This window comes from Pagrus major, chromosome 22, assembly GCF_040436345.1.
Source record: "Pagrus major chromosome 22, Pma_NU_1.0".
In the NCBI taxonomy this organism is placed as follows: Eukaryota; Metazoa; Chordata; class Actinopteri; order Spariformes; family Sparidae; genus Pagrus; species Pagrus major.
Window position 1 is genome coordinate 23,426,412 of NC_133236.1, and position 18,008 is coordinate 23,444,419.

Sequence of the window (18,008 nt, forward strand, 5' to 3'; positions counted from 1 at the left end):
TCGTCATTGACTTACTATAGCAACAACTCCTTCACAGTAAAATACGTAGCAGAAGTACGCAAGAACAGTACAAGTATCTTCATTTTGGGGAAGAAGATAAAGATCTTCATTGACTGACTTTTATGTCCTTAAACAGACTAAATAAACAAACTGTCTTTGTTTTCATGACTGAATAAACTGAATAAACAAACTCACCTCAAAGGTCAACACAATTTCATACTGGTTTACTTTGTTTGTATTTGGCGGATCCTGCCACCTTTCTAGCTTTAAGCAGTGTCCTCTGAGAACAGCTTCTTTATTCAGTTATGGAAAAGATAAATATTTCTGAGTTTGTATTATTACCTCATTAATACTGTGAATATTAAACATTTCAATTTCTTCTCCAAAAACTACACAGTGCCCCTTTAAGTTCCCTCTGAAATGTAGCAGAGTGCAGGTCTGAAGTGGAAGAAACATAGAAATACTCACAAAATATGCAAGTACCTCAAAATGTATGTACTTGGGTAAATGTAAATTCTACCACTGGTGTATGTAGGCCTGTAAAATGTCTAATTTTAAACCTCTTATGCAATGTACTTCAGTGTATTGTCAACATGTACTAGTTATTCAACATAATAACAATATAATTAAGAAATAAACGATGATAAAGACAATAAATACATGTAAAAAACGTGACTTTTAATCTAATAATGACTTATTTTAAATATAATTAAACCTCTGAGTAATATTAATTAACTTTGCTATGTTTTCTGTGTCACTGACCGTTCCCCTAAGACTCTGGATCTGCAGTCATGGCTCTAGAGATTTGCCTCTGGCAGTGCAGTAATGACCCCTACTGACATGAAACTGTAGTTACAACTGTGTCTGCAGACAGAGAGGTCAGTGCTGCTGTAACTAACAGTGTGACAGATCATTTGTATACTGTAGGTTGTGAAGTAAACTGTTGATCATCAAAACATTCAGTAAGTCAGAGAGAAAAGCATCAACAGTCCTGTTTCAGATATGGTACTGATGTCAAATCAATCAATCACACCAAGCCATTTTGGCATTTGACCCAGTTTAGTTTATTCTTCATCAGATGAAAACAATATCTGTGCCTGTCCAAGTGAGCAACGATAATATCAGCAGACATTTTAACAGTGGCAGCAGGTGGAGGAGTCTGTTCTCGGTGCAAACAAGAAGCACAAGTAATCAAGTTTATTTCTCTGAATAGAAATACCCTTCAAGACAAAGCTGTGTAAAGACTTCAATAAATGTTGCCATTTTCCATAACGTCTGTATGTCTAGATGGAGAAAACTCATCAGAACAATTATCCACAGGCCTCCTGAGTTTAAATTAACGGTAACACTTGATTTTACAGGTCTGGAAATGTCATGTTAGGTAGGTGGTAATTACCAAGCAACACCTTTTACCCCCTGAAATGAAAAATGACCCCAATATTGTTTAATAATAACAATCTGATATCTTCCAACAAGCAGTTGGAAACACATTTCCAGGAAACTTCCAACTGGTTTCTGATTAACGTCTGTGATTGTGACATTTTTATTGTGAGTTGTTGCAGCTTCATTTCCAACTCGTTTGTGCAGTTCAGTCAATTGAAACACATTTTCTAACCATTTACAGTTTCACCAATTTCTATCATTTCAGCAGGTCCAACACGATTTCTGATGATGAAGTTGTCTTTGTTGATAATAAACAATTTATGGTGCTGACAAAAAGACATTAAGGAAAATTGTTCCAAAGCTGAACTGACCTGCTGAAATTATAGAAACTGAGGAACATGTCAATGGTTAATAAATGTCCTAACTTATCTGCAGAAGTTTGACAGAAACTAGGAAATTAAACTACAACGATCCACTTCAATTCAGCGTCCGGCTGAGGAGAAGTTAGACGGAAATGAGCTGGAAATTAAAACGACGTGATGAGCAGAAGTTAAGCAGAAACCAGCTGGAAATCACCACTGCCAGACTATTTATCAACTGCGTATCGGAAACAGCAGATCATTATTATTAAATCACGTTGGGGTAATTACTGTTGTAACTGGGGGCGATTTCAAAGAAACATTTTATCATGAAATTAGCAGGACTGTAAACTGAAGTGTTTCCCGACTAGACATTTGATTGGTTGGAAATGACACATCTTTTTTGGTTTAATCACTTCCTTCACTGAGCACGTCAGTCCATACCAGCTGTACGACGCTCAGCCAATGTTGGAAACAGGCGTCGCTGTGCTGCTGCTGCTGTTGCTTCCTTGTGATAATCTACAGAGTCTCTAGACTGCGGTGGGTATGAGCCAAAATAAAGTGACAGTTTAACTTGTGCAAAGGTACAAGAGTATTTGGGACGTAGCTGAAACCCTGTATTGTGAAACCTGCAGGACTTAAACAGGTTCGATTTAATCTTTAGCTATTAAAACAACATTTTTAGCAGAAAACTTGATTTAGATTTCGATTCTGATTGCACTGCACATGGGTATCACCTTTCTTTTACATTAGGAGCCCCATTTTATGATATTTCAGCTGTTGTTTTGATAGATTTTTACCCCGTTTGGCTGTGAAGGCACTATTGCATATTTATGCCAATATCACTGGGACCGTAGCATAAACAAAAAAGGCCGGAGGTATCAGTCAGCCGATACACCCCGGCAAAGGAAAAATCATTGGCCAAAAACGATAAGTCTCCTCTCACTGAATAAATTAAAAATGCAGTAAGTGTCTTTGCATGTTAAGCTTTAACCCGAGCAGTTCCTTAGAGTTCAGATACATGTCAGTGATCGTGTCAGTAATATGTGAGAATAACAACAAAACAACAAAGGAACGATGGCATTTCCACATGGCATCTTAACATTGAATCGGCGAGCAGAATTCTGAATGAACCTCGCCCTTCACAGGTAAAAAAAAAAGTGAAAGAAATCAAATATTATTGGCGGACCAGGACAAACACCATGCTGTTAGAAATCATTCGTCCTGCAGCGGAGCGGGCAGAACAAAATTCAGAGGCCGAATAAATCTGACAGTAAACCCACGCTCCGTAGAAGCTGCTATGTGAAAGATTAATCAGTTATCACAGAGGCCGTTTGTTATTCTTCTGGCAATGAGCTGATCAATGGACTAATGGTTTCAGCTGTGGTACAGATTAAACCGCAGGGCAGCGTTTTTTGGTAAAATGCCATGAAAACAGTACAAAACACATGTTCACGACTTCATAACAGCCCCCAGGAAATTCAGCTCGTTTAACTTTGCTGATGCTTTTTTTTCAGTGCTAAAGAGAATTCAAGCACTGATGTTGATCACGTCAGTCGTGTGTCATTCAAAAAAAAAAATATTGCAGCATTTCAACATGTCAGTGTAGAACTAGCTGAGCAGTTATGCACGAGATGCAAGTGAACAATTAAGTAGATTGTTTCAGTGTTTAAGTAGACGGCACAGTCGCCAGAATAAAATGCTGGCATTGTCCGTTTCTGCAAACAGTGGATAGGTTAGAGTTGTACGTTTTGTATGTATCATACGTGTATCATTTTTAGAGGGTTAGGGTTAGACGTTGGGACAATTTCAAGCCGTGTTTGTGGCAACAAAACCTAAAAATATCTTGGACAAGATTTCGGGATAATTTCCAGCCATTTCAGTGACAAGAACCGGATAATTTCTGATGAGACGTTGGGACAATTTCTAGCCGTGTTTGTGGCAACAGAACCAGGTAAGCAAAAACATGATCTCTTCCCGACCCTGATCAAGTGCTTTTTGAACCATTAACCTATCCACACCATATTCGCAGTGTTGGACAAAAACAAACAAAAAGTTTTAAAAGTGGTTGCAGAGACACACATCGGCAGCATTATTCTGGTGACTGTGTTGTAACTTACACATTACATTTCCCAGTGCTTACACATATTTCTTGTTCCCCTTATTAGTCCTGGATTAAACCTCTGACCCCCACGCCGCGTTCATAACACAGCTGAGTCAGGTTGGGAAAGTGAGATGTTTGCATCTCTTTTGACACTTCAGTGTTTTTTACCTCCTGGAATTAAATATGGTTGCAAAGCAGCTCTTAGCAAACGCATCGGGAAGCATTTACACTCTGCAGTGCTGCTCAGGAGTTTCTGTATGGAGGGCTCTGGGTACAGTGAACACAAAACAAACTCCCTGAGAGTGGATTCAAACCCAGAGTCAGGAACCTACTGAAAGCAGTGTGTAACAATACATGTTCTGTGCCCTTCAGGAACAGTTTGTGTTTATTAACTCCCAGATGAGAGTGTTTCAGATCCCTGGGAGAAAAGCCAAGCTCGTGGCATTGCACTGCAAAAATGTCAAACATGCATGAACATCAGCCCTGCTTTTCCTTCATGCCTCAAATCCTGGTTAGTGAAGATTCAGTGTTGAAATGTGCTGTAACACTCGGGATACAATCCACTGGTAACCACTTAAAACTGAACTGTAAGTGTTCATTTCCTGTGGGGACATTTCCCCTCAACCCTTTATCATTTTATCATCTCCTTCTTACTTAAACATCTCTTATGTGCAGATATCTTGTGCTCATCTTTGTCTTTTTTCCTTGAGTCTCTCCATTATTTTTCATACAACAATAAAAAAAAAAAAACAGTGGTGGGATAAACACACACAAAAACAATCTGTGACTGATGTTGAAACCATTTGAACCTGACCGCAGCGTGCACCCTCGGTAGCTCTGTGTCTTTTTCACATATCAGAGCCTCAACAGTATCCAGTCTGGGGGATTTGTGTGGCCAAATGGCAGCCACAGCTCCAGCAGACGTGCGCCCATTTTTCAAAACTAAGGAGAGACAGCAGGGAGGAGAGGATAGGGGGATAAGTGAAGGACAGCAAGCTGGCTGCCGCCAGGTGATGACCTTTAAAGCTCTTGTAAATCTCCTGTTTCCTGGCAGCGCTCCAAGCGTGTGCTTTCTTGCAGTAGGTACCAGTGTGAATGAGCTAAGAGGTTGAGTGCGTAGGTTAAAAACCACGAGGTCACTATCCAGCTCTCAAGCAGACAGACGTCCCCTCGTCACTGCAAAAACCAGATACAAACCAAACTCTCGGCATCGACTCTTAAAAACCTTAAAAACCTGATCGGCAAATAATTAACATCCGAATTTAATCAAACACATATTCAGTGCAAAGCAACCTGATGATAACCTCTGAACTTCTTCGGGCTGCAACTAAAGATTAATCTGCTGCATTTTCCTTATTAATCGTTTAGGCAAGACAAAGGGAGAAAAAACTTCAAAAATGCTCATCATGAGCCCAAAGTGACGTCTTTAAATTTCTTCTTTTGTCCAACCAACAGCCCAAAACCTAAAGACTCTTCATTTACGATCATAAACTACAAAGAAAATCAGCAAATCCTCACATTTAAGAAGCTGGAACCAGCAAATGTTTGACATTTTTTCTTGAAAAATGACTGAAATGATTTATCAGTTGGCAAATAAGTTTTCTTTTTGCTCAGTTAAATGATAAATTGACTCATTGTTGCAGCTCTAGAACTTATTTCTTTAAAAACTTAACACCCTGTTTAACTCTCAGCAAACCACCACCCAACTACATAAAAAAGTCAAATCTTAAATACTTCTGTTTATCTACAGGTACCATTTGCAATAGTATGTTCAGTCATTTCCTGTCCAGACTCCACTACACACCGACAGCATCACCACCCAAACCTCAGCAACACACAACCCCTAAAAAACAAATAACAAAAAAAATCTAACAAAGGGACAGGTCCGTCCTGCCACATTCAGCGATTTGTTTTGGCACGATTGCCGCACAGCAGCTCTTTTTCTTTTTTTTTTTTTTTGATGATGCAGACGCTGGCATACAGTGTGTGGGCACAGCAGAGACAACCTGCCAGGCGGGGAGGGCGTGTGATTGCCATCGAGCCAGGCAGGCAGAGAGGACGGTCCAAAGGAGAGTGAGGAGGACAGGGACACACAGAAGGAGGAGTTGATTTAAAACCAGAACAGAAACCAATGGAGGCTTGCCAGAATGCCTCTTGGCATTATTTCATTTAGGGGCCACTGGGCTGAGTATTTGCAAAAAGAACCCTTTTTAAAGGGACAGTCCACCCCAAAATCTAAAATTCTTATTTCTTGTGCTATTTATCCATACAGATCATTTTGTGAGTTGCAGGGTTTTAGAGGTATCGACCGTAGAGATGTGATAGTCGAAACACACAACAAGTGTGCATCCACTCATGGACGAGAGGCTCGTGTTTGTGACAGCACCGGATGTAAACAACAATGGCGGCCTCCTCAGCTGAGATCAAATTTTAGTTTAATCAGCATGAGTAGATGCACGCTTCCTTCTGTGATTCGGTTGGTGGGTGTAGTTTGGTTGGAAGAATATAGTTCCAACATTATACTATAAATTGAAAACCACATATTATATTATTGATATATTATAATTACTGGTCTTGTTTGCTTGAAATAGCTGCACAGGGGCGTTGCCAAGACGGCTACTGAGCAGCAAGACTTGCCTAAATGGCATTGATATTATCGGAGAGAAGGCAGACATCTCTACAAAACTCAGCAACTCACACCACAACAATCTAGATGGATAAAAAGCACAGGAAGGAGGACCACTTTTAGATTTTGGGACTGTCCTTTTAAAGCTAAGGTGTATACGGCCTTTAAAACTAGGCGTTGCTCTTAAGGTGGGGACCCACGACCCAACTCAACCCTTCTAGCAAACACTTGAGATCAGGCTTAGTCAAGGTTAACCAGGTTAGCGGAGAATAGTTAAGCATCTTCCTTCCATCCCTATAACTTCTGTCCTCTCATGTTATTCAGTGTGTGCTCGTCAAACACTTCAAACCGGCGGGGAACTTTTAAATCCAATGAAAACTGAGTTCCCAGCAGAGGAAGATGAACAACGTCCCGCTGTGTTGCACCTGTAAGAACTAATTTTTACATCATGGCTTGTTTCCATCTTGCACGAGTGGGCTGCAGCACAACAGTGCAAAAGTTCAGTGAGGAAAATCTTATTTCCTCAATTTCTCTGTGAGCTCATCTTATCCTCTTCATGCTCTCCAAGCAGTCAGTGTTCATAATTTCCTGTATCCGACACTGAGAAACATTTAAAACCTTCCATCTATAATAGTATGTCATCATATCGGGCTAACCAACAGGCTGCAATTAACACATTATCACAAGTGTAAACAAAACTGCATACGTCTTATAACCTGTGTTTGTTCTCCTGAAAGACAGCTGGATAGTTGTTAAATGTGTGACAGAGGAGTGAAAAGCTGCAAATGTACACTGCTGAAGCTTCCTGCAATGTGCTGGCCAGCAAGAAAGTCCCCTCTGGTTAAAATATCTGTGAAATCTAGTTGAGATTTAAAGGATTCAAACACTTTTACAAGACAGTGGTTGCTCCAGAAGTCAACGGTTTCTCGCTTGAATAATCCTGATAAAGCATTACTTTTGCAGCAGTGGTCCCGTGAGATACGAATATTCTCGACGTGATGACGTGCGTGGTTTATCCAGGCATCGCTCTTATTGGTTTATGTACTTCCCTAATTGCCGGTGTTAATTCCGCGATGTTCCGCTCTCAGACTTTTCACGATGACTCAGGCTGCCGTGTTTCGTCCCTGAGGAGATGCGGGCGTCGTCTTCCGAGCTGTGTGTGTGTGTGTGTGTGGTCTGGATGAGGTGCACGGCAGGTTTCAGATCCAGCGTCCGGAGCCCTGCGTGCGCTGCTTCTTCCTCCTCTTACACACATAGTAGACCGGGAACACGACCAAACCTGCACACAGAGGAGATGGTTGTAGAGATAACAGAGGAGGCAGACACAGTGCCCCTTTAAAGCTAACTATCACCGTTTCCTAATGATACAAATGTTAATTTTTGTGAAACTATTACAAGCACTGATGAATTTTCTATATAGGATCTGATTGGATTATTCCATCCTACAGCACACTGCTAACAGATTTGGCATTATGTGAAAATTAATTGAGCAGAAAAAGAGAGAACTGGAGAGAGACGGCAGCACAGAAGCGCCGATTCTAATAACGACAAAAATAAATATGAATCTGCCATCACGGCACGTTAGCCTGCAGCGGATCATCTGTCAGACATACAGACACGGGGAAGAGATTAACACTAATTACAGTTCAGCTGAGGCCTCGATAGTTCACAACACTGTCTGACAGAGTGCACACAGAGTGCAGCTGGATGACTAAAATGTAGCTTCGGGGAAGTAAAGTGACAGTAAGAGAGCGATAATCTGGATGTAGAACAGTTTAGTTCTTAGCGCGCTGTAGCACATTATGGTCATGCATGCTAATGTACTGGCATGTGTTGTTTGGAAGCAAATATCTGCAAAATGGTCGAACCATTTCAGCCGTTATCTGTTTACCGCTCTCTCTGGAGCTTCATCCTGATTAACGTGCACGTGTGTGTTCATGCGCGTAATTATGTTACCTATCACCAGGGCGAGAGCTCCGAATACCACGACCAGCAAAATGACCACCGGAGCTATCAGCACCTTGGTGGCTGCAGAGAGTACAAAAAAAGAAGAGAGAGAAAGAGGAGCAGAATAATAATCATTAATAATGAATAAATGTCAGACAGAGGAGAAATAGTCTGATTTAAAATTAATGTGTTGTTTTGTTACATTTTATGTTTAAATTTTAATGCATCCTTGCAGAATATTTAAGATGTTTGTCCACCGGTGCATCAGTATGACTGTGGAGGACTGAATCCTGGATGCTAATCCAAAAAAAATCAACTCAATCTGCAGTAAAATGTCCCTTATTACATGCTAAATCTGCACTGCAAGCAGCCCATAGCATGAAGACAGTGATGAGAGCTGTAATGGGTAAAAGGTTCTTGTTAGGGACAAATTGGCCCCCAGTTCAACAGGCACCATGCTGATATAACTAGCTGTAGCTGTCATGGAGAGCTGAGTCAAACAAATCTACCGGAGGAGCTCAGCCTCCTGGAGGCTTGCTACTGCATATGTCTGATAACTGTGAATGGATAATTATAACTAACATGACATGTCTTCCTTTCACACTTCATTATGAAGCTCTCTGCCGTGGCCTTAAATGTGGAGGGGTTCATTGCCGTTGCTCCAGAGGTGAATTCATGTCCGTCACAGATGAGACGCGGCTGTTTGCTCTCAGTAAGAGTCTCAACAGGCCATTAGGCAATGTAGAAACATTTGCTGCTATTTCTCTCTTTAATCTACCATTATAATCCACAGCTGAGTGCAACATGGTAAAAGCTGATTTACTTTGGGTCACAAGCATCCTGCGCAACACAGGAAATCACTTAGTTAAAGGGCTCTATGTCACAATTTGTAGCAATTTACATGTATTAATCACTGTTTTATTTGTGTTATGTGAGTGGATTGTAACATGATGTTGTTTATTACTTTCTTTGTGAAGGACTGGTCGGATTTTTTTCTCTGTGACAGAGAGCAACAGTAGCTAACGTTAGTTTAGAAATGGAGTCTGCAAACATGAATCAACGTTTCAAAGATTCCCTTTAAGCAGATTTACAGAAAATAATGCAGGTGGAGGAAATGTGGGAGCACCAGGCCGGTGAACTGTTTATCAGCAACAATAGTTTATTGCCTAATAAGAGCATTGGCAAATCCGTGCCTAGTAACACAGACACAGTAGCTGTCCTACTGGTTAGCAGGAATGTGAATGTGTTGCTGTAAAAAGATTCCTGGCTATATGCAATGAAAAACAAGTCTGAAGCCGCCATGCTAGCATCTCTTTGAGGTCGGACTTCTTAAGCTAAGATTTGTTGTTGCAGCTCTAGTCTGGCGCACCAACTGAATAACACTTCCTTGCACAGAGCCACTCAAGGTCCTCAAACAACTGATGTTAACAGGTAACTCGTCAATTAAGAAAAGTACAGATTCAGGATTCTTTTTCTGGATATACAAACACACCAACTTACCACAGACTGACCCTCTAATTAGCCGTCTCAGATGAGGTTTGTCTGGTAGATAGCGATACTTGCATCCAAACACACTGAGGTTGGATGTATGGTCCCCAAAAAACCTGACAACCGAAAGGTTAAGATTACATCAGATCAGATTGCACAGTCAGGGATGGAAAACAGTGTTGTCAAACAAATCGATTCTGAATATCTGAAACCATTTCAACACCTTCCAAAAAATCAATAACACATGTAAAAGCTGCACTTTCTCGCTCTCTCTTCTGTCTGATTGGGAGTTGACACATGCACCAAGGACTGTAGTCAGAAGCAGTGTTGTAAAAGTACCCAAAAGTCATACTTGAGCAGAAGAGAAGATATTGTGTTAAATAATAGTCTGAAATTCAGTGTTGTGACAACACTAATGGAAAATGCAGCCGGAGAGAATACATTTTTAAAAGTTAAACACACCAAAAAGAGTCTAACCTTAGGTGACGGTAACGCTCTCCACAGCGGTAACAGAAGTTAGTGTTACACTGTGTACATGTCATATGGTCACATCCCTCTGTACGCTGGATATGGATCTACAGACAGACACAAGGAGAAACAAGAGGTGAAAGGAAGAGAAAGACAGGAGGAAAAACAGAAGAGAGTTGTCTGTCTTCTTTCTCATTCTATGCATTATTTAACATATTGTTAAAATGTTAGATGCATTGTTGCAAAGGTCAGAAGTACGTTAACTCCTTCAGCTGGAGCTGAATAACCTTTTCAGCTCAGTTTATTGTAAGACGGGTGCAACTTACTGGTCTTGCAACAGTACACTTAATAGATCTTTGCTTTGTGGCTTCTTTAGCAGAGAGCAGCCTTATATTTCTAAACTGGGCAGTGCATTTAGCTGTTCTCGGTCTCTTTTTCCAGCTACAACACAACACAACGCAGCATGACAGCAATGTGTTGGCTTCACAGTCGAACAGGATCCTCTCTTCTGCTTCCAGAGCAGATATTCGGAGACATGAAGCGTCAGCGTGACGGACGCAGATGGAAAGCGTTTGCTGCTGTGAGCAAACAGTTCCCATAAACTGGTAATTAGTCTAATCTATGTCTTGCTCTAGTCGTCCTCTGACAGTCAAATTAGATATTGTGTAGACTAACTTAGACCAGGCTCGTTTTATGACCGTGAGAGTGAGTCCACCAGATTTGTGCAGCAGAGACATCATTATTTCTTGTCTTCCAATATGTCCACCGTCTCTGTGTCTCTGTTCTGCTGTATCACATGCACTTTAAACCCGGGGCCTCCACCTACAGCTCTCCATCCATCATCTCTGTTTGCTCTTGTGCCTCTTAATCGCCATCGATTTATTCATCCACAATCATTTCATCCTTCATCAGTCAAACCCCTTTCCATTTACACACACCCACCTCACATGCATCCTTCCGCCTATGTTGTTCCTCAGAAAACACAGCCTGTGCCAGTTCTTACCTTGCACTGCGGACATTTCTGGGCATTTCTTTGCCCGTGCTCGATGACGCTAGCCCAGCTTCGTAGCAGCTTGTCGCCCTTCCTGTAGTCGCGACATTTGAGCCCGTTGTGCCATGGAGCATGGCATTTAAAGCACCACACGAACTGGCAATTGCTACACTGGATCTAGAGTCGAGACAAAACAGTTACTTAAAATGTATCTGTAAATAATGCAATAGATGGCTACTTGTATTTTGGAGCCACGTCTTTCTTCTTACCTTGTACTTGTGCTCCGACCGGGTGGGGTGGTGCTCCTTCAGAGAGGTGAACTGGCTGCACTGGGGGCAGGGTTTGGTGCTCGAGTCCAGCTGACTCAGCTCCAAAAAGTATCGATATTTCGCCACGTCCTCATTGGCTAAATGGGAAATCACCATCCACTCCTCCAGGTAGCCGCTGCACTCTGGGATCGGACAGCTGATGTAAGGTTTGGCTACTCGCACCTGGAGAACATCACAGACAAGAGCGCTTATTACTGCAGGAGAACCAGACTGAAGGATATCAAAAGGTGTAATTTGTAAGAACTGGCCAGATTTTGAGTGCAGCTCCAAGAGGGGGCAGCATAACTGCTTACTGCTGCTCACTATACTGGACTGCTGTTAGCATGTAGCTCAGTTAGTGGTGGAGCCAAGTGGCCCTATTAGCTGATGAGAGTTTGCCCACACCACAACCTCAGATGATGGGGGAGAGTCACAGCCGGCAACAGGGCTCAGTCAACACAGCTGGATACCAGACTGGGACTAAACAACGCCTCTAAGACCGACAGATGCCAGTTTGAAAACAGCGGATACAGGAAGGAGGCGATTTACAGCAACTCTGACTCCGGGGACGACACGACACAGCAGTCTGGGACGGGAGAAGCAGTACTGTAAGACCCAACAGGCCGGGGCTAGCTGGGTAGCATGCTAACTTCAAAGACATCTCTGCAACACAATACATAGTTGCCTTTGACATAAGGTCAACACTGTTGTTTCTTCACACTCTGTTGATAATGTTCATTTTTTGAATGTTTCAATCTAAAATTTTGGCCATATCTTAACAATCGCCCCTTTAAAATAATATATGTTAACATGAAAATGTTATGCAACATCATCTGCTGCACAGTGTGTTCACTGGATCTGTCTACTGTGGGTTTCTTTGTTGTTGTGTTGGTCCGTCTGTGCCAAACCTAGATGTGGAATATATTCACGTCACGGATGAGGGATGGTAAATAATTTACCAAAGAATAGAGGGCGTAAGAGGAAGATGAATGATGGGCTTAAGGAGGCAGCAGGACAGAGTGGAAGTTGATGTGTATAAAAGCACACAAGCACACACATTAGTTTGTCCAGATCAAGTGTTCATCAGTCACGTAAACCACGTGGACCTTATCCACACACTCACTGCCTTCAGGGTCTTGCATTTTACTACCTGCGCACAGGACACAAGTGATGCTCTCACTCTAGGATGCACTATTTCATAATCTCACTACACTTTGTTACATAAGAACACACATTTTTCTATCAGTTCACAGCTGGGTTCAACAAAAACCAAAGAAATACTGTTGTGTGTTCAGACATCATTCAACCGGACTTAAACAGTGGAATAGGGAAGCCTACAGAGACAGTAAGTTCCTCAGTTAAGTTCACCTCTTATTCTCTCGTTTCCTTTTCAACATGTAACTCTCTCTTTTGTCTTTATTTCCTCCCAGGGCAGCTCTTCTTCTCTAGTTCCTTCTCTCTTTCTCTTCCTCATTTCATTATCTTCCCATACTTTAAGTCCATCAAAGCCAGCAAGACCTGCTGTACTGACACATGATAACGCAGCTTGTGTGTATGTGAGCGAGTGTGTGAAATGACAGCGGACAGACAAACAAAGAACAATGGCTTCAGCCTCTGATGGTGTTACACCCAACATCCCCTACAGCACGTGCACACACACCCACAGACTAAAAGCCTATTACATGATTATGAAAATGTATCCTCTGCAGGGATGAGAGCTGATGTGTGTTGTTGCCACAACAATAAGACTGTGATGACCATTGCCAGACTGGTTGGACGGGTTAGGACTGCTGCCACTGTGTCTTTCACATACATGTCACAGTATGGTGTGGTGGTTAAAACGTGGGTGACTTCGTTCTGTCATTTGATAAAACATAGGCCAACTTAAAGTCATATATGAGATTAAAACAGTAAAACAATGAAACTAACAGTGGCCATATGGGCAGAGGTGACTATAAGCTCAGTCAAGGCTGAACCAGTTACTACTACCTGCTAAATGCATTAGCTTCAAGAGCTGAAATAGCTTAAAATGATGGACAAGCAGTTAAATGTGTTAGCTACAAGTAGAATAAACAGTTGAAATAGTAAAAATAACAAATACACATTTTAAATAATAAGCTAAAAATGATGAAAAAGCTGTTAAATGCCACTTAAAATAAAAACTTTGACAATTTAGCTGTATGAGAAAATAACAGTATAAGTTTATAGTTGAGTTTATAGTATAGTTTATAATCTATTCATAAAACCATATTTGTATCAAAGAAGGGGTACCTGAGATCATCCAATAAGGCTGTGGGCGCAGGTATGGACAAAAAACAGTTGGACTATGATGAAGTGAAGCTAATACATCTAATACATCTTAACATGTAAAGGTAGAATAAAGTCTAAAAACGAATCTACAACCCAATTAATAATTTTCAAAACAAGCTCAACAACATTGGCTTGATTTGAAGAGGCTGGTTTAATCCCTTTACACAAGAGCATAGTGAGCACCACACCAGTGTACTCCAGTCTCCTGCTGCATCCATCTATCTACCTGACCTGCATCCTCGCCATATGAGCAATGTACTGAATCTCCTCCAACAGTGTATCTATGATCGCATCCTCTAATCTCTCTGACATAATGTTTACTCCATCTACTGAGAGTTAACACCAAGCATGTGCGCTAAAATAAGTTTGCAGTACATTAACAGTAAAATATTCCACCTACACAGGATAGTTTACATGACCCGTATCTCATCCTCAGCGTGCTTATCAGAGAGTACGCTTGTCTCTGTGTTCGGATGATTATTCAAGCCTTGTTATCAAAGCAAGATAATTGCAGATAAACAGGAGTCATGATGACTGATAAAAAACTGTTTTATCTAAACAGAGTAAAGCAGATTATAGCAACAGTAGCAAGGAGCAAAGATCCCAACTTACTCTGGCACCAGTTCAGGAACAAGGCACTTAAAAAAAAAAAAGAAAAAAAGAAAAATCCATCCTGAAACACTTTGGCTCTGTTAGAGAGCAGTGACTGGAAATCTGCCTTTCATCGCCGAGTCTCTATCTCCATGGCAGCTACACTGGATTAATGGAAGTAAATATTTCATCCAGCTATTATTCACTTTCTTGATTTACAAGTGTGAATCCTCACTGGGATCGATCAACAGGAGCTCTCAATTAACTCCTTATTTTGCAACAACTCTCAAAAATCATGCAGGCGGAAGACAGAATGAACTGTAGTCACAAGACGAGTTGGGTCGCTATTGTGACCTGATTCGGTCGACTTACTTTAAAAAAAGACTTTGCTATTGTGCTGCTCTCTCCATGCACACCTAAAACATGCTGCTGGGATGCTCTGATGTATTTTCTGGCATGAGCAAAAGGCATGTTTGGACGTCAACGAAGCAATATAGAAAAAGACGAGGGGCCAAGCAGAGGGATTGTAAACGCACTAATATGTTGATTCCTCTCGTGGAAACAGACTAAACAGACTCTCCTGCCAATTTGACTTCCTAGAGTCACTATTTCATGACGTCATGGTGTAAACTTCTGTAAACTTAATCTGCACTCCAGTCAGTGTATGTGATAAAGAGGCACTGAGCTAAGACTGTGCATGTTTTTATCCACCGTATTCCCACCGCCCATTATACCAACCGTGAATCATAGACGCAACTTCCAGTGCGTCCTGTCACTAAACCGGAGCCGTCGTTTTCCGCGGTAACAGGATACTAATCCTCTTTCTCGGAGCGACTGGTACAGCGAATCATTCATTCGTTAACATCTAAGGTTAGTGACTTTATGGCGTGAATCAGGATGGGACGATAAAGGATTTTTAAGGCGGATCGCGATAAAAACACTTACAATAAGTTAAATGTGCTGAATTTTCATCAAACATGAATGACTTTTGATGTACAGTCCAATCTCAGTTCTTCTCACAACATCATGGAGTATTTTGTTTTCTTCAGACAGATATATAATCTGTGTATCTATATATTTTGCAACCTATTGATTATCGCAGAACCGCTGTATCGCGATACTATCGTTATCGTGGGCATCGTATCCTGAGCCGCACCGTATCATGAGTTAGTCACACCTCGTCAACACACGACTGAATCTAAATCGTGGATCTGAGGGTGAACTCTCCCTCAAGCACGTGAAACCTGAGAGAATAAAACCAAACGGCGCACAAAGTCATCTATTGTGAAAACCATTCCCGCCCGGGTTGTGATTTTTGTGCAGAATCCACGTCGCTGACCCAGATTCACATGAAAACAGCCATCACAAGATGAGGTGACCTGTTACATTTCAGGAATAATCACATCATTTCATGGAAGCTTTTTTTTTTTTTTTTTAGCAGCTTAATCAAAAAACATGGAAGTCAGATAAGTCGACCCTGCTGCTGAGGGCCGGGCCTGTTTTAACAACAGTTCCCAGAATTTCTTGCCTCGGGGTAGAAAAAGTGTGACAGGGACGGTGCTGACTGACCCAGTACTGCCTGGTTCTGGGACATCCTCACCCTGCTGCACTGCACACACCCACCTCTCCCCCCTTTTTTTTGCTCCCCCTCCCTCCCTCCCTCCCTCCTACCAACCTGGGAGCTGACGTAGAGCTTCAGACACTCATCACACACGGCCTTCCTGCAGCAGGGCAGGGGTGCGATGGATTTCCCTTCCAGGCACACCCGGCAGCTCTGCATCGCTGTCTCTGCGCCGGCCTGCGCGGTGGACAGCCCGTGGGCCATGTCCCCGAAAGGGTCCACCAGGTCGTCCAGCGTGTACAGCGCCGGCTCGGGACTCGAACCCGCTTCCCGTCCCGTCTCCTCGTCCATTTCTGGTGACGTGACCGCCTCATCGTCCGTGATTTCTTTCCGACGGCTGTCGTTGGCGATGCAGTAAACAGTGCAGTAGACGTGCTCTTTGGTGTCCGCGCTGCCGTCCGCGTCCCCTTTAAGAGGACGCTGACCTGTCACGGTGATTATTTCAACTCCTCGCACGCCCGAAGTCGTCAAGTCGCTCGGGGTCGGCTCGTTTTCGGCCACCGCGTCGCCCGCCTCACGCTCCGACTTCCCACAGTCGCTCCCATCCCACCCGCTCGTCACGTCGTTATAGTCGCTCCCTTCGCGGTGTTCACGCTCGTCCCCGCACTGCATCCGGCTGCCCGCGTTCAGCCGCAGAGAGGGAGACTTTGTCACCCCGAAATTCCTCCTCAAAATCTCGACGGCGCTCGCCCTCCTCCTCCTCTCTCCTCCACCTCCACCTCCGCCGTTGCAGTTGTTGTTGTTGTTGCCCTTCGCATCCTTCTCCTCCTCCTCCTCCTCCTCCTCCTCCTCCTCCTCCTCCGGCTCCCTCTCACCTCCGTCCGGGGTCAACCCGGAGTCGGATCCAAAATCTCTGACCGACCGCTCAACTTTGCCGTCCGTGAAGGAAGTTTCTGTCTGCAGGCTGCGGGACACTTTCGCCCTCCCCTCCTCGAAGCTGCCGATGAAGCTCGGCATGTCACAGGCGTCAGCTATCGGTCCGTCATCTTCCATCCCCGATGTGGCTCTCCCCATTTAGCGAGCGGTTTCTCTCCCCCCCTCCGCCTGTCTGCCTCTTGTCCAACTCCTACTACCAAAACAAAACAAAAGCACAGCAGCTCGGGCTGCTTCCGGGTGTCGTCGTCAGCGCGCAGGAGAGCAGCGATAGGCCGATGGGAAGCCTGGTGGCGGAGGGCAGCCTGGCAGACTGGCACACGTGACGACACACCAGCACCAGTGGGGCAGGTGGAGACAGTGTGGTGGGCAGAGTCCAGCTGTACTGTGTGTCAACTGGTTTGAGTTCAACTGGGAATTTGTTTGAAAGTATGTGGTGGATCCTGCTTTATCACTTAAAGGTGCAATATGTAGGAATTTTAGCTGAAAACATTCAACATTAACTTGAAGTGATGAGTTGATGTGGGGTTGTATGAGGTGCTTTTCCCAAATCAGCGTAGCACCGACAGCGAGACGTATTTTAGCCACCCAAAAAAACATAAATACGATTAAGTGAACGCTGTATTTCGAACATATTTGGTGCTTTACATTGCCGTCAGACATGGGAACCGCACAACGTTCGTGTTGCTCAGCTGTCTGACGGCAATGTAAAGGGCCAGAAATGTTCAAAATGTAGCGTATACTTAAATGTTTATATTCTTTTTTAGGTGTGCTTTTCTTTTAGGTTGCTAAAATACATCCTGCACTGCTTCCCTGCTTCTCCACAAAGGGAGCTGAGGGTCATCTACTGCAGGTAACACACCTGTACCTCATACAACCCCACATCAGAAGACCCCAGCTATCACCTCAAGTTATCAACACAATCTGAACAAATAACAG

At 43.0% G+C, this 18,008-nt stretch overlaps 1 protein-coding gene across 1 annotated transcript; it reads right to left on the bottom strand.

Annotated features, from left to right (window-relative positions):
• Positions 1-1,040: 1,040 nt before the first annotated feature.
• On the bottom strand, positions 1,041-17,189 carry rnf217 (ring finger protein 217). The gene is made up of 7 exons (XM_073493071.1): positions 16,251-17,189; positions 11,636-11,857; positions 11,379-11,543; positions 10,385-10,482; positions 9,920-10,023; positions 8,429-8,500; positions 1,041-7,751 (listed from the first exon to the last, which is right to left on the bottom strand). Exons 1-7 carry the CDS (start codon positions 17,187-17,189, stop codon positions 7,672-7,674), a joined length of 1,680 nt encoding a protein of 559 aa, XP_073349172.1. The 3' UTR covers positions 1,041-7,671.
• Positions 17,190-18,008: the final 819 nt, after the last annotated feature.